Here is a 16,219-nt window from a genome sequence, read left to right on the forward strand (position 1 = left end):
TGTACAAGCGAGTGGCCCATGTCCTCTCGCATGCTATTTCATTACTTTTTAACAAATCACTAGAAACTAGCACCTTCCCGAAACTACTCAAGACAGCAAGAGTTACACCAATACATAAAGGTGGTGACCCTACAGATGTAAACAACTATAGGCCAATATCAAACTTACCATTGCTATCCAAAATCTTCGAGAAACTCGTGCACAGGAGACTGTATTCATTTATAACGGCACAAAACATACTTAACCCCTGCCAATTTGGTTTCAGGAAAAATAAAAGCACTAATGATGTGCAATTGTAAAAATGCTAAATCTGCTTTACACAGCATTGGAAAATAAGGAATATCCACTAGGAATTTTTATTGACCTAAGAAAAGCTTTTGACACAGTAGACCACGGCATCCTACTCCACAAACTTGACCATTATGGTATACGAGGCCATGCGCTTGCATATTTCAAATCCTACCTTACTAGTAGGTATCAGTATGTCACCATTAAAGACACATCATCATCAACACGGCCACTTGATACTGGAGTTCCACAGGGAAGTGTCCTTGGACCCCTGCTCTTCCTCATTTACATCAATGATCTTCCAATCGTATCCCTACACCAGAAACCCATTCTTTTTGCTGACGACACGACTTATGTCATCTCTCACCCTAATCTTGCCACCCTCAACACCACTGTTAATGACAAGCTGCTCAAAATATCAACTTGGATGACAGCCAATAAACTTACACTTAACACAGACAAAACCTACTATATTATGTTTGATAGCAGAGCAGGTACTGCACAACTAAACATTAAGATTGACAGCACTCTAATTGCCAGACATAATGAGGGCAAATTCCTAGGCCTATACCTCAACAACAACCAGAATTTCAGCACCCATATCCAACACATATCAAAAAAAGTATCCAAAACAGTTGGGATCCTCTCCAAGATACGATACTACGTGTTGCAAAATTCCCTTCTCACACTATACCATTCACTCATTTATCCATACCTCACCTATGCTATTTGTGCTTGGGGTTCAACTGCAGCAATGCACCGAAAGCCAATAATAACTCAACAAAAAGCCACAGTAAGAATAATCACTAAATCCCATCCCTGGCAACACACCCCCCACTCTTCATAGATCTAAACTTACTCCCTGTTCAGAACATCCACACTTACTACTATGCAATCTACATATACAGAACTTTAAATTCCAATATTAACCTTGACCTAAAATGCTTTCTTGATAGTTGTGACAGGACCCACAAGCATAACACCAGACACAAATATCTCTACGACATTCCCCATGTCCGACTAAATCTATACAAAAATTCAATGAATGTCAAAGGCCCTAAAATTTGGAACATCCTACCTGAAAACTCTAGAACTGCAGACACATTCATCACTTTCAAAACCACCGTTAGAAAACATCTTATCTCCCTGATACACCCCGTCAACTAACTACATAAAAACCACCTGGTGGTTCACACTTACACTCACTCACTCACCCATTTGACTATAAGCACAGAATTACGTATCTTAATCTTAAAATAATGATTCCTAACTAGTCACAGGTTTGCCTGTGATACTCCAATATAGAAACTATGTATTGTGCCAAAACAAAAGCATTCACATTGCTAAACTCACAAACTAGTATTTAGTCACTTAGTATTTAGTCAACTTACTCCACAATTTGTAATAATTTAGGGTTAAGAATTAATCTAAGTTTGCCCGAAATGCCTAGCCTTGCTAGGTGTCCTAGTGGCCCCCTCTGTAATTAGTATTTTATTACATGCAAACCACACAATAACCAAAATCTGTAAACCCCGCATTGTAATCAACTTTGATTTGATTTGATTTGAGGCTTACTATGAGACTGAGGAGCAAGAATGCAGCGTGTGCCAAATTTTCCCCTATATGTACTCCAGTGTGTAAACTGATTTTTACAGCATGTTTGCTGCAAGATATGCTGCAATTTTGAAACCATGTTACAGCAAAAACATGCTAACAGATCACATGCTTTCTCACATCAACTGTACCACCAATTCTGCTACCACATATGGTGCTTAAGTTATACTTGAGTAAGTACCTGTATCAAAACTGATGAAAGAAAAAGACAAAACACATAACTATTAGACTGTCCTAAGGGGTTTGCCCCCTAGGCAGTTAACCCTTTGAGGGTCGAGAGGCCCTCTACTAAACTCATTCTCAGGGTCGAAAAATTAAAAAAAAAAAAAACTTATGAAATGAAAGAAGATCTTTTCCCGATGGCAATGACACTAAAAGTATGGAATTTGATGGAAAACATGAAATTACGCTCTCACGAAGTTAATGATATCAGCGATATTTACGCATCAGCGATTTCGCTCACTTTGGAGCCCTATTTTCGGTTAATTCCACTCCCCAGTAGACTAAAATCATAGCTATTTCACTAAAACTACATTTGTTCTATCGACTGAACACAAGAAACTGCTCATTTACTGATTTCAATTACCCAATAAAGTGGTCAGAAATTGGCAATTTGACCAATTTCACACAATTTCAAAAGATGCCAATTTCAAAATAGGGTCCAGAATAAACAAGGCAGACATTCCTGGTACTTAAATAACATTTTCTCTGTGCATTGGTCATGTTTCCAGGCCCCTCTTATATTACTCTTGCTTTCCATTTTGAATTTTTATTCAAACCAAAAATAGAAGACTACTGTTATGCAGACTACTGCATTATTGTAAAATCCCTTCCTTAAATTACTTGTTAAAGCAACTGCTCAAGAAGAAATTTCTTGCATAGCTGGTAGTAATAAGTTATCACAAGTTATATACACTGATGGATCTAAAACAGGAGTTTTCTGGCAAGGCTGCATCTGCTCTTGTTGCCACCTCCCTAGTTAAGAACGATAATAAATTTGCTAAACTAAGCATAAGAATTAACAACTGGGCATCTACATTGCAAACTGAATTGTTTGCAATCCTAACGGTGCTAAAGCTAACTTATGACACTTAGCTTGACTCTATCATCATTACTGATTCTGTCATCACTGAATGCTCTTAACTCATATAATGACTCCAGCAACATGCTCATTGGAGAAGCCAGGTATAGATACTCAAAAATCAGAGACAAAGGAATTAATGTACAATTGCTATGGATCCCATCACACATTGGATTACTCCTTCATGATAAAGCTGATGTTAGCCAAGAAGAGTACCCAGAAGGAGAATGTAGAATATAACTTAGGTATAACTGTGTCTAGCATTAGGAATAATATTAGGAGAGAAGTAAATAATGAAAATGATTGTTATAGGAATGCAGTTAGAAGCCTGAGTAGATCTATAACCCACTATGATAACATGAACATAGATAAGTATGTTTATGGAGCAACTTGCAGTGTAAACAGACTTGACTGATGTTGTAGTGGCCAGGCTTAGGCTTGGTTACAAGTACTTCTGGCAGTTTAGGAGACACACAAATGATGATCAAACTAAATGCAAATTATGTGATCAGGCATAGGGTCACTGTCTTGAACACTATGTGCTTAACTGTCCACTTATTGAGGAATACAGAGATAGACAGTATAATAACCTATGTGACATGTCAAGATATCTTATTAATGAAAATAAGATACCAGATATACTAAGCAAATTTCCTAAATTTACTTGTAACAGGTAAGTGAACTATAGACATGTAGATATAAATCCATATGTACTCCTTTTAACCCTTTGGGGCCTAGTTCCTAGGCCTTTTGTGTATCCATATGATCCTGCGCTACCGTCCACAGGATGGATATGGGGTGCACAATAAACTAGCCACTTTGGTGGCAAAATCTAAAAAATCTATCATTCTTATGATTATAAACATTGATCCAGATTTTAACCTTTTATTAAATGACTTTCACAAATCAAACAGCAACTGTAATTATTATACAGCAGACCAAGCTAAGACATTACTCAGAGTTAACAATAACATAACTATCTTTAATTACAATATCAGATCCTTGAGCAAACATTACAATGACCTCACAGAATTACTCAATTCTCTTAATTCCAGGATGTTAATCATCACACTCACAGAAACTTGGCTAAAGCCTGGCACTACAGATGTCTAATGCCATTCCTGGATACACAGCTATACACAACTGTACGACAGACCAGCAAGAGGGTGGAACAGCTTATCTCCATCTTTCTCCGTGCTCTCCGCATTTGTGATCCTCAGTTCCTTGCATCAGAAATTTCCACTCTTCATAATTCATTTTCCCATCTTGGCTACCCTTCCCATTTCATAGACTCTGCCTTCTCAAGTGTTAAATGGTCTTTCTTCCCTCCCAAACTCTACACCTGAGAACTCTCCTGTCTTCTGCCCTCCCTATGTTTCTAGTCTCTCTAATCTCAACAACTCTCTCCGTCCCTTACACATCAAACTTTTCGCCAGACTAACACTCTTCGCACTAATCTAGTTCATACCTCTCCTCCCTCTATAGATGCTCCTGGTGTGTACTCTATTTCTTGTTCCTCCTGTCTTCTCCAGTACTTTGGAGAAACTGGCCATTCTCTTTCTGACAGATTTAGAGCACAAAAGTAGTGTTAGGCTTGCCAACACCAACAATACTCTTTTCTGTCATGTCAGAGATCACAGTCATCCTATAGACTGGTCTTCTGCTAAAACTGTTTACCCTACTTCTAACTGGTTGCACCCTCCCTTATACACAACTTTCTTTGTATGAATCTTAGTCCTGGCTTTGTCTCTGTAGATGCCTTCCTTTCCGATTACACTGTAAAATGCTCCAAACTTCAGAACACCTGTGACTTAACCCGTTTCTTTTTTCCTCTTCACCCTTTTTCCCTTTCCTCTTTCCTCTCTCTCTCCTTTGGGTTTTCTTTCTTCTGCCTTGGATATTTGGTCCATTATTATTATTTTTCCCCCTTCTGTGTTCTTGTTCCAACCCTATGTGGGTCCCTAGCTCCCTTGCAGTGCTCCTCTTTCTTAGTGTTTGACTGGCTCCACTACTCCTACTATTACCTCTACCACTACTCCTACTATTACCTCTACCACTACCTCTCTTCCCCCTTTCCTTCTACCTCTCTTGTTCCTGTCAATGTCTGCTGGCCTATATATACTCCCTCCTTCTCTCCTTTTTTGTTAGTGACTTTGTAAATGGTCCAAGTCGGACCAAAACACTGTGTAAGCTCCTCTCTCCTATATGTGGGTTATTTGTGTATAATTCGTGACTATATTTATGTGTACCTGTACCTAAATAAACTTACTAATTTGAAACCTAAGTGATGATGTAAGAAGAACAGAGGGAAATAGTCTTGTTTGCTGTAAAATACAGTAAATAAAATTTGTTAGTAAATGGTAATGTAATAATTTAAATTCAATTATTCCATTCCAGACACCCAAAAGCATTAACAAAAAATACATTTTATAAAGAATAACTATAGTTTTCCATACACAAAACAATGAGAAATAAATATAAAGGACTAATGAAATGGATAAATGAACATTTAATATCACTTTTACCTTTATTGAAGACTCTTGTTGGCGTATGGAAGATGCGAGGAGGGGAGAGGGAGGAGGAGAGGTTATTGGTTGGAAGGGGAGCCCCCTTCCATAAGGACTTCAGGTATCAAGTCACTATCCAGGGTTACTTCCCTTCTTTGTCTTTTACTGGCAGTGGACCTGTCGCACAAAAAATCTGTCCAGAGAGGTTTGTTTCTGGCGTCTCTAAGATTTACCTAAAATGGGACAAGGCATTGTCATTGAACATGTTGCAGACACGGTTTGCAACAGATTTGTCTCTTCCTCCTCCTCTGAAGCAATTTCCTCAGCTGCAATCTGTTGCTGTTCCAATTGAAGGTGTTGCAGGTCTTCAATGGTTAGCTTTCCTTGTGGTCGTCCACCAACTCTTACACATCCTGGCCATTCACATCCAACCCCGTACTCTGCTACGAGTTCTTTCTTGAATTCTATCATGTTTCTTGCCTTCTTTATCAAAGGGCTGGCATTTGCAACTTTCTTTGGCCCTATGGTGGCTTATTTAGCAGTTGCACTCAATGCACGAAATGCTTCGGATGAAAGCGCGCAGTAATGCTCACTCGACGAGAAACAAAGCCAGACTGACTCAGAATGCATGGGATGCTTTGTGTGGGCGCGGGGAGGCGGACACGTTTGATATGGCGGACCAACAAAAACAAAAGTGATGAACGGAAACTGGGACAAAATTTTGATGCAAAAAGTCATCGAAAACCGAATTTGACAAAAACCAGGGCAAACAAAAACCAAGGTTCCACTGTATTGCTGTATAGAGAATACAGTTAAGCTTAGTGTAATAGTAATGTGCATAAGTTAATTGTGTAAACTGTGACTATAATCATTTAGTGTTGTATAGCACAAATGAAGAATTGCGACGCAATTTTATGTAACACGTCGTAAAATCAATATAACACGATTCACGGGAGGTGATAAAATTTTGAGCATGCCGTCGCCCGGGGTGGGTTACACCACTGAGTAAATGGGGAAGGTCTACCGCCATACCCCGGCCACCCACACCACGCTCCCAGCTCCCAGTTTGGTTTGTGCAGTTCATACGCATGTAAGACAAAGATACTCAGGAACCTCGCTGTGTTTATTTACATTCATTGTACTATACATTTTTATTGCCATTTGTTAAATCTGCCAACCAATCATGGCACCAATTAAGCAAACAAGTGTTGTTGAAAGTGACAAGAAAAGGTTTAAGCGTTCAAGTCTAGGAATTGCGAAGAAAATAAGACATTAGATAAGCTTAAGAGTGGATCACATGTGGTGGATATGGAGAGGGCCTATGGCCTTAATGAAGCGTCAGTTCGTACAATTAAAAAAACGAGACGAATATACAAGCTTGTGTAATGAATAGCCCAAGATGTCATCTCATAAAAGAATGACACGTAGGTCCCAACAAGTAAATAAAACAGAAAACTTGTTGCTTGAGTGGACTGAATAAAAGACAAAGGTGCACCACTTAATTTCCTCTTAATTAGGGAAAAGGCCTTAAAGTTGTTTAAAGCAGTGTGTGATAAGGAAGGAAGGCCTGAAAAAGAGTGTGTGTTTAGCACAGGCTGGTTCCACACATTTAAGTTGCATAATAAGTTACATAATATTAAGTTTTCTGGTGAAAGTGCTTCAGTTGATCGTACAGCAGCAAGTTTGTAAATTTCCCTGCTGAATTGCAGGAAATTATTTTTGAGGGTGGCTATGAGCCACATCAAGTTTTTAATGCTGATGAGAAGTGTTTTTTGGAAAAAAATGCCAACACGAACTTATATCAGTCAGCAAGAGAAGAGTGCACCAGGCTTCAAGACAGCAAAGGATCGCTTCACCTTGCCCCTTTGCTGTAATGCATCAAGTGATTTTAAGTGTAAGCCCATGGTTATTTACTGCTCTAAGAATCCTCATGCTTTGAAAGGTGTAAATAAAAACACCTTACCAGTAATTTGGAGGTCAAACCAGTCAGCATGGATGACAGAGGAAATATTTATTGACTGGTTCAAGCATCATTTTATTCCTCATGTCAGGTTGTACCTGCACAGCAAGAACCTTGCATTCAAGGCTCTCTTCATTCTTGATAATTTCCGTACTTATCCACAAGCTTTGCTGGATGTGACCACAGGTAAAAGCTGTATTTTTACCTCCAAATACAACATCTCTAATACAACCACTGGATTGAGGAGTTATCAAGTCATTCAAGTGTAACTACACAAAAAAGTTGTGAAAAAAACTAGTTGCATCAATGGACTCTGATTCCAACTTGGCAGTACCAAGCTTCTGGAATAAATTTAACATTGCAGATGCTATCAGCTATGCTAGAAGTACATGGAATGAAGTGCCCCAATCAACATTAAATGCAGGCTGGGGAAAGTTATGACCTTCTGTGGTTAATTCTTTCACTGGTTTTTCCTTGCTTGAGAGTCAGGTTCAGGAAATTGTTCAGCTGGCAAGGAGATTACCAGGTGATGGTTTTGAAGATATGAATGAAGATGTGAATGAGATCTTAGAATATGATGATGATGATGATGAAGACAGGAGTCCCGAGGAAATGTTGGCAGAGCTCGATGCACAGATACAAGAGAGGGAGAGAACAGAAGATGAAGAAGAACCTGAAGAAAAACAGTTAATATTGCAGCAGCTACGTGAGCAGTTCCATGCTGCTGCTAAACTAGCAGACTTTTTCACTGAAGAGGACCCTGGCAAATCTAGAAGCAGTGTTTTGAAACGGGGTCTAGACCAGCTGATGATGCCTTACCGTCAGCTGTATAAGGTATTGCAGGGTAAAAGAGCCCAGGGATCCATTAGAGAATTTATGCACACTCAAAGACAACCATCGACTTCAGTACCAGAACCTCTACCATCCACTTCTGTCGACAACCAACAACCATCCACCTCAGCCCAGTAGGGCCACAAAATTCATATCCACTCTCTCCACAATCATCCACCCACAATTTAAGGTAAGAAATACTAGTATTTCTATTGCATTTGTAGTCTTAAGCAGTAATATATCATGACAATGAACTACAATTACATATTCACTTTTATTTTTGTAAGATCTGTTTGGTCTAAAAAAAGTTGTTTGGCTTTTTGGGGGCTCCTAGGATTGTAACCCTATTTTTTCCATAAGTTCTTCAGTTCATCTAACCCGATTTTACCTAACACAGCATTTTCAGGAACGTATCTACCATGCTAAATGACAGTTTACTGTGTATAGAAAGGTGCTTGTTATACAGAGCATTTCAGGCAAATTAGGTCAGTTTTGTCCCAGGATGTGACCCACACCAGGTGCCCATTTTACTGATGGGTGAACATACACAACCAGTGTAAAGAAACACGCCCAATGTTGCTACCCTCACTGGGAATTGAACCCAGACCCTCGTTGCTAGCTGTAGTATATAGTCAGGCATAAATAATATGGGTGAGGTAATGACAGTAGCACAAAGTAAGTAGTGCTGTTTGAGGTACATATTAACAAAGGATACCTACTGATTCAGAGACCTTTGCTTTGTGCTGGATGTGGGTGTTGAATTTAAAGTTGCTTTCAAGGCACAGTCTTCGAATTTTCCCTAGGTTTGTCTTACAATGGGAGAACTATTAATCATTATATTTAGTCAGACATTCGTAGCTCTGTTCCCAAACATCTCGAGGGTCATGGAAAATTAATTTTGGGTGTGATTTATAGCTCCCCTAACCTTGACAGGGAGTGCAGTAAGCTGCTATGAGATGAAATTCAAAAGGCATTTAGATATGAAAATGTTGTGTTAATAGAATTTAACTTCAGACAAATTGATTGGAACAATGTGACAGGAAATCTTGAGTGTAGTGACTTTCTTGATGCGATTCAGGATTGCTTTTTAAAACAGTTTGTGACAGATTTATGGGCTTCCTGGGTGAATATGGCAGCAGCGTAGATCACATTGCACAGTACACTCCTTTGTGAAGTGGCAACTTTCATGCAGTGTTAGGCTGGTCATTCCATTAAGGTTAAACAGGATTTTTTTTGTTGGGTAGTCACTGCGATGTTGCAATTGTATTTGTAACAGAATGGAATCTTCAAAGAAAGGACAATGCATGTATGAAATGGCTAGACTCCTAAAAAACTTCAGCAAACATTTGATGACGAATCAGTGGGTCACACACCGTTTTGAATGGTTTTCTCGATTTAAAGCATGACAAACATGTAGGAATTTCTTATACATCTTGTTGAAGCATTTTGACTGAAAATTTAAACCTGAGGCAAGAGGCTGACTTAAGACCAGAAGGACCATTGTTTTCAGGTGCCAAAAACATGGTGGTTGTTTTTGACAACCTTTTTCTCTTCCCAAAAAATAAAACTGGCACTCAAGGGGCGATGTTTTAATGATGTGGAGGAGATTCAAGCAGAATCACAGGCTGTGCTAGATGCCGTTAGGAAGGAAGAGTTCTAAAAATGTTTCGTGAAATGGCAGACACACTGGGATCAGTATATAGCCTTTGGGCCACCCTATCTTGGTAGGTGACTGCCAGTGTATAAGCTGAGGTGATTTTTTAAAAAGTTTTGAAGTGGTTGGCAAATAGGGAACCTTTGGAATCTGTAGATTTTCAGATTTTGGGCCTGTCATAGTCACTGAGATTTTACTTACACTGAGTTGAACACATGGGACATTAAACAATAGTTATTTCTTGTATTATTCTTGCATTATTCTATGAGTTCTGTTGCAGCTCTCCAGAAAGTTTCAGTTGGGTTTATAGTTGTACTGATTGCCCTGGCTGATTCATTATCTTTGTAACTTGCCTGAATCCCTTCATAAATGTTACTCTACTCTCACTCCAACAGCATGTCAAGTATTAAAAATTATTTGTCTCCATTCACTCCTATAAAATACGCTCACGCACGCTTGCTGGAAGTCCAAGCCCCTCGCACACAAAAACTCCTTTACCCCTCCCTCCAAATCCATCCTAGGCTGACCCCTACCCCGCCTTCCTTCCACTACAGATTTATACTCTCGAAGTCATTCTGTTTGTTCCATTCTCTCTACACGTCCAAACCACCTCAACAACACCTCCTCAGCCCTCTGGATAATAGTTTTGGTAATTCCACACCTTCTCCTAATTTCCAAACTACGAATTCTCTGCATTATATTCATGCCACACATTGCCCTTAGACATGACATCTCCACTGCCTTCAGCCAACTCCTCGTTGCAACATTCATCACCCATATTTCACACCCATATAAGAGTGTTGGCACAACTATACTCTCATACATTCCCCTCTTTGCTTCCACAAACAAAGTTCTTTGTCTCCACAGACTCCTAAGTGCACCACTCACCCTTTTCCTCTCATCAATTCAATGATTCACCTCATCTTTCATAGACCCATCTACTGACACGTTCACTCCTAAATATCTGAATACATTCACCTCCTCCATACTCTCTCCCTCCAATCTGATATCCAATCTTTCATCACCTAATCTTTTTGTTATCCTCATAACCTTACTCTTTCCTGTATTCACTTTTAACTTTCTTCTTTTATATACCCTACCAAATTCATCCACCAACCTCTGCAACTTCTCTTCAGAATCTCCCAAAAGCACAGTGTCATCAGCAAAGAGCAACTGCGACAACTCCCACTTTGTGTTTGATTCTTTATCTTTTAACTCCACACCTTTTGCCAAGACCCTCGCATTCACTTCTCTTAAAACCCCATCTATAAATATATTGAACAACCACTGTGACACCACACATCCCTGTCTAAGGCCTACTTTTACTGGGAAATAAACTCGCTCTCTCCTACATACACTAACCTGAGCCTCACTATCCTCATAAAAACTCTTCACTGCTTTCAGTAACCTACCTCCTATACCATACACCTGCAACATCTGCCACATTGCCCCCCTATTCACCTTATCATATGGCTTTTCCAAATCCATAAATGCCACAAAAACCTCTTTACCCTTATCTAAATACTATCTGCCACATTGCCCCCCTATTCACCTTATCATATGGCTTTTCCAAATCCATAAATGCCACAAAAACCTCTTTACCCTTATCTAAATACTGTTCACCTATGTTTCACTGTAAACACTTGGTCTACACACCCCCTACCTTTTCAAAAGCCTCATTGTTCATCTGCTATCCTACTCTCTGTCTTACTCTTAATTCTTTCCATAATAACTCTACCATACCAGGTATACTCAACAGACTTATTCCCCTATAATTATTGCACTCTCTTTTATCCCCTTTGCCTTTATACAAAGGAGCTATACATGCTCTCTGCCAATCCCTAGGTACCTTACCCTCTTCCATACATTTATTAAATAACAGCACCAACCACTCCACAACTATATCCCCAACACAAGCAACCACTTGTCAGTTTTCTTCATCGTAAGGAAACAACAGATATGGAATGCAGATATGAAGAATTCGTTCCCAGATATTGCAGCGTGTTGCTTCTCATAAGAGTGTAGCAACAGTAGAAAGGGTCAAGTCATGCACAGCACAATTAACCAAACTTCAACTGAAAATAGCTTTACCCCCACTAAAAAACTGTTCCACCACCAGAGGCAAATTTTCCACCGCTAACAATTATGCATCACGAGGATCACAAATCCACTCAAATATATCAATCTATTCACAATTTGTCTCTTTAATGTTTCATCCTGCCACTGTAACACCTGGGCAGTGTTGCAGCAGCAGGAAATCAAAATGCTGGTCAGTCACCTCAATATTTTATGAAACTTACCACTTATCGTATTTTTCATCTACATAATACCATATAAACGAATGAAAATCAATATACTCACGATGTCATGGTAGACCGAGGGATGATGCTTTGGTAATTCACACTTAAACACTTGCATGTGTTCTTTAGATGTCTTATTTTTACCAGTTTTGCAATTATTTGTTGAGGTCTTGATTACACCATGCAGTTTAGACAGCCATTATCTGTTAAATTTTAAGTTCATCAGATAAATATTTTTTGTAGTACATACTTAATATTGCATAATAAAGTATAAAAGTTGTAAATGAATCAATATAAGGAAATTTTTGTACATACATATTTTTTAGAAATGGCTAAAGACAAGAATTACTGTACCTAAACAATCAAATTTGAACATATCTGATTTCCATAAATTCAAGGTACTGTTATAATTTTTGGATTATATTATACATGTATATACAATGTAATTACTATACAAACAAACGTGACTACAGTGGAACCTCAAATATCGAACTTTCTTCGTTTCAGATGGCTGTTCGAGTGCCATTACTGAACAAATTTATTCCCATCAGGAATAATGTTAATTAGATTAGTTCATTTCAGACCCTCAAAAATACACTTATAAAAGCACTTACAAAAATACAATTACACTTACATAATTGGTTGAGTTGGGAGCAGTTCTATATTTGAGGTTCCCCTGTACAATACAACTTTAATTTTTAAAGGGATGGACAGGTAATACAGCGGAAGGCCTCGGTCAAATAATGAGCAAAAGCTCCAGCTGCGGGTCATCATAAAACACTTGTCCTGTTTCCTGACGGCCCGGTGGCCTGGTGGCTAAAACTCCCGCTTCACACACGGAGGGCCCGGGTTCGATTCCCGGCGGGTGGAAACATTTCGACACGTTTCCTTACACCTGTTGTCCTGTTCACCTAGCAGCAAATAGGTACCTGGGTGTTAGTCGACTGGTGTGGGTCGCATCCTGGGGGACAAGATTAAGGGCCCCAATGGAAATAAGTTAGACAGTCCTCGATGACGCACTGACTTTCTTGGGTTATCCTGGGTGGCTAACCCTCCGGGGTTAAAAATCCGAACGAAATCTTATCTTATCTTATCTTATCTAACCTAACCCAAACATGTGTGATGCTGCAAATTGTGTAAATGATAGATAATAAATTATCTATTTAAATAATACAACATTACATTTTTTAAACATGTACATGCAATTACAAATGGTCATATTATTTATCGATACTTGAGAAGGTAACCTATACATTATTGTACCAACAAGCGTGTAAGATATGTTTATGAAATTTTAATGAGGATGTGTTTCACCTACCAGGGGCTTTATTATAAGCCCAGTTTCCTTAATGTTTCATGTGTGTCACAGTTATACAATGGTTATGTAATTGTTGGAAAAGGCCATGTATGTACATTTCATTGGTTTACAAATAGTGTAACCTACACCCAGTGGCAGACCTACATTTTTGGGGCCCTGAGGCTTGAACTGTTAGACCCAAAATTTAATAATAATAATAATATCTTTATTTCTACAAGTACATGTACAAGGTATACAAACCTAGCTGACGCCAATGACATACTACTGTATAGAATGCTCCTTGTTAAACCATACCCCGGCCGGGATTGAACCCGCGGTCAGAGAGTCTCAAAACTCCAGCCCATCGAGTTAGCCACTAGACCAGTGCCTGTGCTAACCTTCCTATGGTGTAGAAATATACCTAGTTGGACGAATCTTATTGTGGCTGGCTGGTCTAGTGGCTAACATGACAGGCTGGAGTTTTGAGACTCTCTGACCGCGGGTTCAATCCTGGCCGGGGTATGGTTTGTTTGCAATCGTGTCATTACAATTTCATGAGTCATGCTCCTTGTTATGAAGAGCATTTCATGCAAATTAGGACAATTTTGTCCCAGGATGGAACCCACACCAGTCGACTAATGCCCAAGTACCCATTTTATTGATGGGTGAACAGGAACAGCAGATGTCTTATGGAAACATCCTAATGTTTTCCAGCCGTACCAGGGATCGATCCCTGGACCTCAGTGTGTGAGCAGAATGTGCTAACAACTCAAGTCACAATGGGAGTGAGGCATGAGGTTTCAATGCCACAATAAGGAGGCTTGAGGCAGCGAGGTCATATTTAAGAGCAATTTCTTGTGTAAATATTATGCAGAATTAGGAGCAGAAATTAAAGTGATATGGTGTCACCAAGGGTTAGTTAGTTAGTTAGTTTAATATGTTTATTATGCACCCCATACCCATCCTGTGGGCGGTAGTCAAAAGATTACAGAGGTACATGATTGGTCCAGGGACTGGACTCCAAAGTTTTGATAGCTGAACAAGTTACAAATGTAATGAACTAGATCTGGTCACAATCGTGACCAAGTACAAATGTAATGAGCTCCAGGTAGAGCTGGTCACACTCATGACTAATTAATTACAAAGGTAATGAACTAGATTTGGTTACAATAATGAGAACTGACAAAGGTAATGAGCTCCAGGTAGAGCTGGTGACAATCGTGAACACATGATTACAATCATGAACAATTTTCAGAGTAATGATCAGTTAACAAACATTGTGGAGAATTAATCCATTGCCAACAGACATTGCTAGGTGCCTGTCCCATCTCGGCAGGACCAAGGGTATTAACTCATTTCTGTTGAGGAGGGACTGTTAGGTTATATGAGCATGTAGTTTGGTAGGAGGGTTAGGATTATTATAATCAAGGGGGAAGCGCTAAACCCGTAGGATTATATATCGCCTGTGGGGGGGAATGTGGAAGGTATTCAGGCTTATTTCAGGGAATAGGAGAATGGATCCAATTCCCAAGAACAAGAGTCCCTCACCAGCATCAAAAAACCTTCCTTGAGGGAAGGAGGGTTAAGCTAACTTTCAATGGGCTTGCTATTAGAGTTTAGCAAAGTAACTGAAGAAGACAGAGATAGAACTAAGCCATGCATAGGCGTGGACTAGCTTTTTTGGAGGGATTCAAGGAAACTGGTTAACTAGGCTTATTTTGAAGGTGGAAAGAGCAATGCCTGCACTCTGAAGGAGGGAATGGGTATACTGTAGTTGGAGGGAAATCTGTATACAGTATATAACTGACGAGGAAAAAAAGTGGGCAGTGCAGACATCCATGAAGGCAAAAATGGGAAGGTACTGAGTACTGTATAATAGCAATAGTGGAATAACAAGTCAAAGTCAGGTGCTATATTGATATAATATCTAGTCTCATGAGTACTTTATAAGCCTACTACCAATTCTTGTCATGGGTATGAAGCATGAGATTATTATTCTTATTATTTTCACAGGGGAGAATAAACCCATACCTGGAGTTTACCTGGAGAGAGTTCCGGGGGTCAACGCCCCCATGGCCCGGTCTGTGACCAGGCCTCATGGTGGACCAGAGCCTGATCTACCAGGTTGTTACTGCCGGCTGCATGCAATCCAACGTACGAGCCACAGCCCAGCTGGTCAGGTACCGACTTTAGGTGCTTGTCCAGTGCCTGCTTGAAGACAGCCAGGGGTCTATTGGTAATCCCCCTTAGGGGATTTTCCAGGTGTATATAATCATGTATCTCTCCCGCCCGCGTTCCAGGGAGTACAGGGTCAGGAACTTCATGTGCTCCCAGTAATTGAGGTGTTTTATCTCCGTTATGCGCGCCGTGAAGGCTCTCTCTACATTTTCTAGGTCAGCAATGTCGCCTGCCTTGAAAGGCGCTGTTAGTGTGCACCAATATTCCAGCTTGGAGTAATGAGAAGCATATAAATTCGTACCATGACTCGTTGTTGCCTCCCTGTCAGATATTCTCTGATCCACTGCAGTGCCCTTCCCGTTTTACGTGCCTGATCCTCTAGTTTCTGCACTAGTCGCTTGTGAGGAACTGTGTCGAAGGCCTTCTTGCAGTCCAAGAAAATGCAATCAACCCACCTCTCTCTCTCTCTCTCTCTCTCTCTCTCGTGTCACACTTCTGTAACTTTGTCA

At 39.8% G+C, this 16,219-nt stretch overlaps 1 protein-coding gene across 2 annotated transcripts in view; it reads right to left on the bottom strand.

Moving 5' to 3' along the window:
• LOC128700649 (uncharacterized) overlaps positions 1-16,219 on the bottom strand; it is a 94,707-nt gene that overhangs the window by 43,105 nt on the left and 35,383 nt on the right. For both annotated transcript variants that reach the window (XM_070096994.1, XM_070096995.1), the window contains exon 2: positions 12,297-12,438. In XM_070096994.1, coding sequence (XP_069953095.1) covers positions 12,297-12,304 — 8 coding nt within the window. In that variant the 5' untranslated portion in view covers positions 12,305-12,438. The remainder of the gene's footprint in view (positions 1-12,296; positions 12,439-16,219) is intronic.

Source organism: Cherax quadricarinatus, chromosome 56, assembly GCF_038502225.1.
Source record: "Cherax quadricarinatus isolate ZL_2023a chromosome 56, ASM3850222v1, whole genome shotgun sequence".
Taxonomy (NCBI): Eukaryota; Metazoa; Arthropoda; class Malacostraca; order Decapoda; family Parastacidae; genus Cherax; species Cherax quadricarinatus.